Source organism: Danaus plexippus, chromosome 24, assembly GCF_018135715.1.
Source record: "Danaus plexippus chromosome 24, MEX_DaPlex, whole genome shotgun sequence".
Classification (NCBI taxonomy): Eukaryota; Metazoa; Arthropoda; class Insecta; order Lepidoptera; family Nymphalidae; genus Danaus; species Danaus plexippus.
In genome coordinates this window covers 383,418-393,286 of record NC_083552.1, presented here as the reverse complement: position 1 = coordinate 393,286, position 9,869 = coordinate 383,418, and the positions used below count along the sequence as shown (strand labels likewise).

General features: G+C 31.3%; 1 protein-coding gene across 1 annotated transcript; it reads left to right on the top strand.

Moving 5' to 3' along the window:
• The first annotated feature begins 5,334 nt into the window (after positions 1–5,334).
• Positions 5,335–9,285, top strand: LOC116776026 (trypsin 3A1-like). Its single transcript, XM_032669119.2, has 6 exons — positions 5,335–5,444; positions 6,204–6,352; positions 6,756–6,883; positions 7,146–7,401; positions 7,736–7,885; positions 8,796–9,285. Exons 1-6 carry the CDS (start codon positions 5,384–5,386, stop codon positions 8,946–8,948), a joined length of 897 nt encoding a protein of 298 aa, XP_032525010.1. The 5' UTR covers positions 5,335–5,383; the 3' UTR covers positions 8,949–9,285.
• The last annotated feature ends 584 nt before the right edge of the window (positions 9,286–9,869 follow it).

Sequence of the window (9,869 nt, the reverse complement as noted above, 5' to 3'; positions counted from 1 at the left end):
TAGGTTAGTTATGATCCCAGAGTTTATGATTTGGACATGGGACGCGGATCATTTCGTAATATACTAAGTGCTTACGGAATTTTATTAGTTTTGCTCGACTCAGTTTTATGTATGATATATTGCTTGACACGGCTCCTTTCGTTAAATATTGCACAGAAACTTAATAAATCCCATTTATTTGCTACGCGATAAACAATAAAAACACTTAACTTTCATCGTAACCAAATTGTACTTCGTTCGTTGTTCGTTATAAAAACTAATTGTTTTGAATGATGGACGTTTATTAGCAATAAATCATTATTCGCCTTAGTTCGTGTGTTCGTTTTATTTTATCGATTCTTTGATAAACTTCCATGATACATTTAATTTTTTATAGTGTTCATTTATTACATATGTATGTTGAAACAAAATAAAGGATTAGAATAAAATGTATAAAGCAGTCTGAGAGACTATTTAGTTAGAGATTAACATTTTCACTTTATAAAGATTTTATCCATATACAGGGACACAATTATCTGCACAAACACAAAGTAATGTTGCTTATTTTAATAATTAATTCAATTTTCAAAAAACCTCACTGCCCTTAAGCAATGTTGGCTTTGTGTACATTTCATTGCATATGTTGCCTTTAAAACAAAATACGTTTTAATTGCTTGCTTTCGGAGATAATTTTATACGCACTCTCATTTTTCTGACACATATATTTAACAGATATAATTATTAAAAATATTTATTTTTTATATATACATATGTATATAGCAAATACGCCGTAACAAAATGTCGTACAACACTTACACGATATATATTTTCATTATACGTCACAAAAAAACACTTCACATTCGATTTTTGAAAAAGTGACGTCAGCAGTGCTGCCCTCAAGAGGTCTATTTTCAATATCAGGATTATCCGTTTAACAAATAAAGCACAAACACCCACTTGCACGTCTATATTTCACAATAAGCTTGCAATTGCGATAAGGTCAGATGGCCCCTGAAATTCTGTCACAGTGCTGTGCGCTCACTACTTTCGATTAATGTTTTTGAAAAGTCTTTGACACTTACTTGACTTTTATCTGAATTGTTAAGTGAAAAATTTAATAATTAATTGGAAAATAGCTCAAAATCTACATTACAATTTATTCATATATAAAAAGCGTGATTGAGAATCATCAGTTATAAATTGATCACTGGTTTAATTTCTCGAAAACTTACAGAATGATTTAACCATATTTTACAAATCAAGATGATGATTGAGATCAATTAACATTTATCGTTCGATGTAAATCATGAGACGATTTCAGATCAAATAGGCAATAACTTCCTCATTAACTAGTATATACTTAATTAATAATAATTTAATAAGCTACTAGATATATTTATTCTATATTACGTACAATATATAAAATATTTATTATCTTAAATAATCGTCATCAGAAGAAAGTGTAATAGAAAACGTTCTAGGGTTGATATCACAGTAGAGGAATAATATCTAAATGCCACCTTTAACCGGAACCGCAGCTAGTTACTTAGTCTTTGACAAAATTCTGAGATGTGGATGTGTTGGTATCGTCCAAATTTGATTTTGTGTCAGACCTTGAAATGAAATTAATGGACTAATAACTTTAAGATAATCTTTGATAGTTTTAAGGCTAGAGAAGAAATAACAAGGCAAAACCTGTTAAATGGCTTCAGTTTTGTGATTGATACACTTTCGTTCGTCACCCCTATTCATGGAAGACACTTGCTACTTACCATTAAGTGGGTGAAGTCACATGCCATGTCTTTCGATTGTAGATATTGGACGTGCCCCACGATTTTATTTTAATTTATTATATATAACAATGTATACATATCGGCACCCAGGACTGTATCCATGAAATTATTTTTTAGCTTTTAGTACATTTATCTGCAATATAAAACCGTTTAACTTAATTTTTTTTTTACTTTTTTATTTCTGCTTTTGTGTTTTTATTTTTTGTAGAATTTGTTGTTACGTATCATTTTTAGCCACCCTAACGCCTCACAGTCCTCGACAGGATACCAGATCTTGACTTGGGTGGGAGATTCATATTGTAATTTTGTATAGTATACTGTATTATACTTACCAAGCCCTTTATTTTGATACCCATATTGATGGGATTGAAAAATACGTTATCGGCCATTTTATAGCAGCGGCCATCTTTGATTTTGATTTTGTATAATGCACTGAATTCTACTTGACAAGCTCTTTCATTTGATACCCATATTGATGGGATTGAAAAAACTAAGTTGTCCACCATCTTGTAGCGGCGGCCATCTTAGATTTACAATAATATTGAATATCGATAATAATATTGTCACCGGCATCAAAGGCGTATACCAAATTTCAGATCAATCGGTTAACGGGAAGAGGGTTAAATCTCAATTACTAAATTTGACCCAAACAAACAAGGGGGTGAGCTAAGTAAAACCGTTTAAAAATATATTGTGCTTTAAATAAATTACTAGACCGCATCTGTCCAATTTCTAATTGTAGAATGATTTTTATTGTCCCATAATTATTGTTATCTTTATCGCACTCCTGTTAAAAAGGCAAGTGATATTTAATAAACAAATCAACGAACATCGGTCGACATCTTTGAATGGACGAACTACCATTTAACGAGTGACGTTGTCAACTTCACGACACTAGGCAACAATTGAGACGACACGTGCAATATTATGCTATTGATGACATCTGGACAATCATATGGTCTTAGGTATAAGGTGTGAGTTTTATGATTGTAAGTAACGTGGGAGTGCACCTTTGCACTTGCAGCCGTAGGTGGTGAAACAAAAATGAATAATAGGAAAACTGATTTCACAGATCCACAAACATACTACATTTATGAAAGAAATGTTAAAAATTAACTAAACCAACTTTACCAACACTGAGGCTCTTATTTATTCTGGAGTTGATTGTAGTTGCCGCAAGATCAAGGCATAACACTGTATTTTGTATGTCACGTGGCAAAGACTATCATACCAGGTACCGTATGTATTGCTTTAACACGCTTTGTACATTTCTCTTTGACACGAATTCCTAAGTTTGGGGACAAAGTATCGGTCCAAAACTAGCAAACGAACATACTGAAAGGACGTATTAAGAATAAAAATATATCACAAGCAATAAAAACGCTGTCAGCTGAATATTCTGCTATTGTCAAATGCTATTAATTACACTTACTACTGCTCCAACCGTACTGTAGTAGTAGAATTCCATATTTAAAAGAGCTGAGAAGAAACCTTTTGTTTAGAAATAGGTTTAAATGTCCAAGAATTCATTTTGTATGGGGATATTACGAAAAATATAGAACGAAAACAACAAAATCTTAAAGGTTTATGGTTTTTAGATATGTCAATATTTTAAGCATCTCCTTGCTCCGGAAACTTAGTAACATATTGAATGATACAGAATAAATGTTAGATCCCAAGTAATAAAATATAGGGCAGAAATAATTATATTATAACTCACAATCATCCCTTAGAACATTTGAAATCACCACGTTCAGCGAAATAGCTACAGGAGAAAAAAAGAGAGTGGGAAAGAAAATAAAGGTAGTCTTAAATTATTAACACTTTGAAAATCTTGAAGACGAAAGCTGGTTATTAGCCATTACATCACAGTGCTACAGACACAAGTCGCTTGCTGGTTAACTGTATGGACTAGCCATAATGTAATGTTGACAATATTTCTTCTCTCGCCTTTTGATACGCGTGTCAACATCTAGATGATTGACGGCTAAAAAAATAATGATTATGGGAACACGTGGAGCCTTAAAATCACTTAAAGTGATGTGAATATTTGCATCATTTAAAATAAATAGATTCAGTCATTGAATGTGATTAGTAGGTTTTTTCAAATATTCTTGATATATATATTTTTTCCATTAATTTTGAAATATTTCCGCTCTGTTACGTATAAGTTAATTTTATTTTAGGTAATGAAATTGTTTTTCAACCGACTTAAAAAAAGGACGCTTAAGTGTCTTTTGTTCTCAGGCAGTTTCACAATATCATGCATGCCGTCAGAGCTGTCCTGAAGGCGAAGTATGCGTGTGAGGTAGAGAGGTAGAATAAGTAATACCCTAGTTTGATAAATTTATGTGACAACAGCTCGAACACTGAAATATACCACAACCTTTGTATGATGTTTCCATTGTACAAAGGTTGTGGTATATTTCAGTGTTGCTTTATATCTTATAAATACATTTGATATATTTCAATCAATAGGGTAGCCATATTTTGTTTTGGATTATAATATATAAATAACTAAAAAAATCCAGACTAAAAAGAGGAAAATTGCTTGATTTTTGTTAAAATAAAGGGAGTAGAAATCGAAGCAAACTATTCATACTTGGATGTGATTTTGAATTATGGTTTTAAATTGATTTCTAAGGATGGGTTTTTTCGTAGTTCAAGACTAAATAAGTTATTTAAATCCTAAAAGTAAGAAGATAAAACTCTGTTTTATGATAAATTAAAAGAAATATAATCGCTTTAACCAGCGCACGTAGCACGGTAATGATTGGTATAACCGACTCAGACGTGCGGTGCTTTAGATATAAGAAATTTGTTTTCATTTGAATGAGACTGTTTAATGCATATAAAAAGGCATATATTTATAAAAAGTTGTTTACATATATTTTTTTTTATGATGTTCATTTAAATGCTTTAAGAAGAAATAACCTACTATTTTTGTTTACAGTCTATTCGACATATTGTGAAGCAATGATGTATTAAAATATTTTTTTAAATATTTATTTTCCCCTAATGTGATTTAGTTACAGATTGTAATTGGGCCAGGGAGTAATTAAATGCAAAAAAACGCAGTGCTAAAACTGTGTTTACTTAATATGCTTTAAATTTCAATTTCAAATACATACGTAGATTCTTAAGTAGATTATTACAAAATTGTCGAGACGATTTAAATCATTCTGACGAAGTAATTTGCGTCAACTAATGACGTGAGTGACAATAAGTAATAAACAAAAAGGGATACAATTCTTGCCCAAAAGCAATCCGGTGTTTAAAAAACTACGTGTTGCATACATTAACTAATATATAATAAGAATATCTTGTTTTCTATTGCAAATTAATTGTTCTTCATCTATTATATTCGTAGTGTTCCAAACTTCTAAAATCCTTCAAACCTTATCTCGGATTAAGTTTTGCGACACACATTTTATGTAATTTAATTATTAAATAAACAGAAAATAAAAATGTTTGGATGTTAATAACTTTGTATCGTTTTTGTAATCATATATAAGAATGGCAAGCGGAAAATATCCATTTGTTCAACTTCATATTAGGGCCGATATCAGAATCTAACTGAGTCCTTGAGTTATGTCATAAATGTCACAAACATGTGTCAAGTGCTCGTGTTTTTTGTGTTATTTTGTGTCGCGTCCAGTTTAGATCTAAATGGTTTGTTAAAATTCAAAGTTAGACGTGCCAAAATACTAAAAACAATTTTTCTTTCTAATATATATGCTGTATTTTATTAATTAAAATTGTTTTTATGTTATTTAAAGTGTGACTGAAAATAATTAAACTGACCAATAATTGCAATAAAAAATATTAATCTCGTCTGCCCGTGATCACGGTTGCTGAAGAGTAACCGAAACGTCGGGATTATGTAGTTTTAAAACAATAAAATCCGCGTAGTATATCCGAAATATATTAGTTTCATGTAAATGAATAAAAAATAATGAGATCTAAGATTTTCGCGAGTATTCATTTAAATGCAACTAGTGTTATTCGGATTTACTACGCGGATTTTATTATTTAAAAACTACATAATCCCGACGTTTCGGTTACTTTGCAGCAACCGTGATCACCTCGTCTGCCCGTGATCACGGTTGCTGCAAAGTAACCGAAACGTCGGGATTATGTAGTTTTTAAATAATAAAATCCGCGTAGTATATCCGAATAACACTAGTTTCATGAATAAAAAATGTTTTTAATCAAATAGATTTAGGTTTGATGTCTTTAATGAACCTAATTGAAATGGAATTATATTTCTTTGTGATTGTTGGTAGGTTCGTGTAAAAATGGGTGTCGAAAAACATAAATATTGAGCTATAATGTCCGGTTACTAGAAAAGTTCATTTAACTCGTTTACGCAAACTTACATTTTATCTATCCTCGTTATTAAATAAATGTATAAGTATTTTCATATTTTAGTTAAAATTCCTCAAAACAAAGGACTTCTAACTGTGGAATGCATTAAAAGCTACTACAACACGGTCGTGCTGCGATCAATTCCTCCGCGTCATTATTACTACTACCACGAAGTCCTGGCTGGAAAAATCGATGACTCCATGAACGAAGAGGTCAGTATTAAGAATTGTCAAGCCCAAAGAAGTATCTGAGAAAAATTTTGTTCATATGAGAGTTAAAAGATGTGTATAAATCAGGTGGTGTGGCATGTTAATTAAAATAAGTATTATTTACGGTTTTTTTTTCAATTCGTTTATGAGGCGATTTTGATATGAGTTCTTCATTAAACGCAATAGAAACATAATTCAGAACAATATGAAATAAAAACAGATTTGTTTAATTATAGTTGTGGTTTGATTTGTATTTTATGAAATATTCTACAATTTAAAATGACGATTGTTTTATATGCAGTGATAAGTGACCATTCAAGCGAAGGGGTATAGGAGTGTGTTTATATATAACTCGTCACCTTCAGCTGCACAAAAAATTGTCTTTTACTGATTACAATCATTTCAGATCGGTTTCCGAATAGTCGGCGGCGAAAAAATTTCTATCCAGGATGCTCCGTATCAGGTCCTTTATGGAAAATATTGCGGAGGCTCGCTGATTGCTCCCAACTGGGTTCTGACTGCAGCCCATTGTAAGTAAGTAGTCTTTTAATTTATTTACAAGAATTATATCACAATTTAACAAAAATATTCCTTATCAGAACTATTTATAATAAACCTATGCAAGGAAATCTAATTTACACAGTGATGTAATGGCGCATGTTTCTATTAAATTGACATTTTATTATTGCGTGTCATAACCATGTTACAGCGATAATTATTTATTGTCGCGAATCAGCCCGCAGTGTGCGGTTCTATGAATTTAGTGTAGTCTTTTTAAACATGGCCAACCTTGCAGAACACATCACGCCTACGTCTACGCTGGCTCAACTTTCCGTGATGATACAAAACCTTACCTCATCTGTAGTCATTTCGTCCATCCTGGTTGGAATCGTTCTAGTCTTCACTCCCATGATTACGATTATCAATTGCTTTTGTTGGAACAGTCGATTCCGGTTAATTCCATGGCTAGACCGATAGCTATTGGATCAGTCAATGATATTCAGCCGGGGAATATGATCGCCGTCAGTGGGTGGGGACATTTGCAATATAAAGTAAGTTATTTTTTCTACGTAGTAAATACATATTTATTTTTAACTACATAAATTCGTTGGTAGAAGGAAAAGATTAACGATTTATTTTGTACATAAACTTATTTACCCATATAATATGTATATAAGACAAACGCTATATCCCAGTTTAACTATTTAATCAGATTTTATAGTTTATTTTAAAGTCAAAATCTAAACAGCAGTTTTCAAATCCACTACAATACAGTAAAGCTATTAATAATAAACATGTTGGTGACCTCCGGTGCACACAGGATTATTCTAACTTTAATTTCTTTTTTGTGTTTTTCAAATTAATCTTTAATTTATCGCACTCCAGGAGAGCTCTATGCAAAATATCTTACGACGTGTTAGTGTGCCGATAATGTCTTCAGAAGAATGCATGAATCTACCAGATGATGGCTATAAGAATATCACCGTCAGAATGTTTTGTGCTGGATATTTAGAAGGCACGAAGGATTCTTGTCAAGTAAGTAATTGTTTAAATTCTCCTGTAACATTTTTAATGTCTGCTATTTGAAATTTCAGATTTAGTTAAACTAAATCAAAACTAGCAAACTATAATGACTTAACCCTATAAAATATTCATAAACTGAGAAAAATAAACCATTAGTAGTAACTGACACAATAAATGAGTTGAGATAGAGAAAAAAAAGAAATACAACTGACCAAAGTATATACAGTTCGACACGTTCATTTAATTTATTTTAATAAAAGTATGGTCAATCAATTTTAATTATACCGAAGAAATCAATATCGGCTTCAAGCCGACTTAGAGCTGAAATACTTCTAAATAAAGGCTATAAATATATATATCATCATTAGCCTATCGGAGCCCACTGTAGAGCAAAGGCTTCTTCTCACATGGAGAAGGTTAGAGCATTAATTACCACGCTTGCTCAAGACGGCTTGGCGATTTCAATCTTATAATTTGAAATTACAAGACCAGGTTTCCTCACGATGTGTTCCTTCACCGTCCGTCAGTGGTGTCTAAATACTCTTAGAAAGTACATATGACTCGGAAAAGATCATATTGGTACTTGCCAGGATTCGAACCCGCACCCTCACTCACATATGAGAGGCGGACTTTTAACCTCCAGGCCACCACGACCAAGCCATATATATACATATATAACCTTTATATTACCACCATATATATATATATATAAATTTCTACAATTATTAAAAAATTAACGTAAATACAATTTATTATAGTTCTTTTTAGATTGTAATGCTCGTAATTATTCCACCTGTTGAACATATTTTATACTGTTAAGAGCAATATTTGAGTTTGTTGTTTCTCTCAATAGAAATGTATTCGGAAGTTTCTTTAATTTCCTAGACTAGTGCGTTATACTAAATTCATTACTTAATTTCAGGGTGATTCTGGAGGCCCAGCTGTGTACAATGGAAAGTTGGTTGGTCTGGTGTCGTATGGTTTTGGATGTGCTGGTAAAAATAGACCTGGAGTCTATACGAACATTCCTATATCGAGAGATTGGATCAGATCAGTGACATATCTTCCTTTGTAAATATCCAAAATAAATGATTGTCTGTGATGTCTCAATAAACTGATCCTCTATATCTAATTATATAATATTTTGAACACATCTTTATTCTCTCTGAAATGCCTCAACGGTATGCTTAATTTTTACTCATTAATTGATATAAATAGATTATTATACCTAGATAAATAATAAACGTCATCGTATTAGAAAATAAATTTGAGATAACTATCTAAATTAAATTTTTTATTCAGTAGCAGAAATGTCGTTGTACACTGTCTCGAAAGTCATATCTCATAACTAATAAACTTCAACGTTGTCATAATTATTGGTAAATATATAAAGATTTTTATAAAAAAAATAATATTAATAAAACACTGAATAAAAATCTTAACAAAAAATTTGTTTAAAACATTAATTAATAAAGAAACATTGAAAAAATATTGGAAATCCGGTTACGAATTAATGTGGCATGTGAAAGATTGTGTAAAAATACGAGTATAATAAAGTCTTTAAAATACAACTATCTATTTCAGATATGTCTTTTCATTTTATTTAACTTTTATCCAACACTCTGATTACAAGGTCGCTGTAAGGTAAAGTAACGTCGAATTAATTACAGAATGTAAATAAAGAAAACGCGAACCTTATATGAAGATAAGATTACTTTAAAATACTTATAAAAGTCCGTTCGTCTGTTTGGAAGGTCCTTAACTAATACACGCTGTAATTTTTACTTACTAAGCCTTTATTAGGCAGAATTATATTTTTACGTTTCAGTGCCTGACGGAAGCTACTGACAGTGACGTAGTTAGCATAAAAAAACCTAAATTTGATAATGGTCTTTCATTATTTAATTAAAATATAACCACACCTTAACACACGTTTCACTAATTAAGAAAATAATTAGAAAACTAAAACCATTCACGAGAGAAGTTGGTGACAAAA

Excerpts from the sequence above, each read along its gene's own strand:
- LOC116776026 (XM_032669119.2), top strand. The coding sequence starts at position 5,384 with ATGTGTCAAGTGCTCGTGTTTTTTGTGTTATTTTGTGTCGCGTCCAGT. Across the intron at positions 6,353-6,755 it reads ATGACTCCATGAACGAAGAG|ATCGGTTTCCGAATAGTCGG; the intron begins GTCAGTATTAAG and ends CAATCATTTCAG. Across the intron at positions 7,402-7,735 it reads GGGGACATTTGCAATATAAA|GAGAGCTCTATGCAAAATAT; the intron begins GTAAGTTATTTT and ends ATCGCACTCCAG.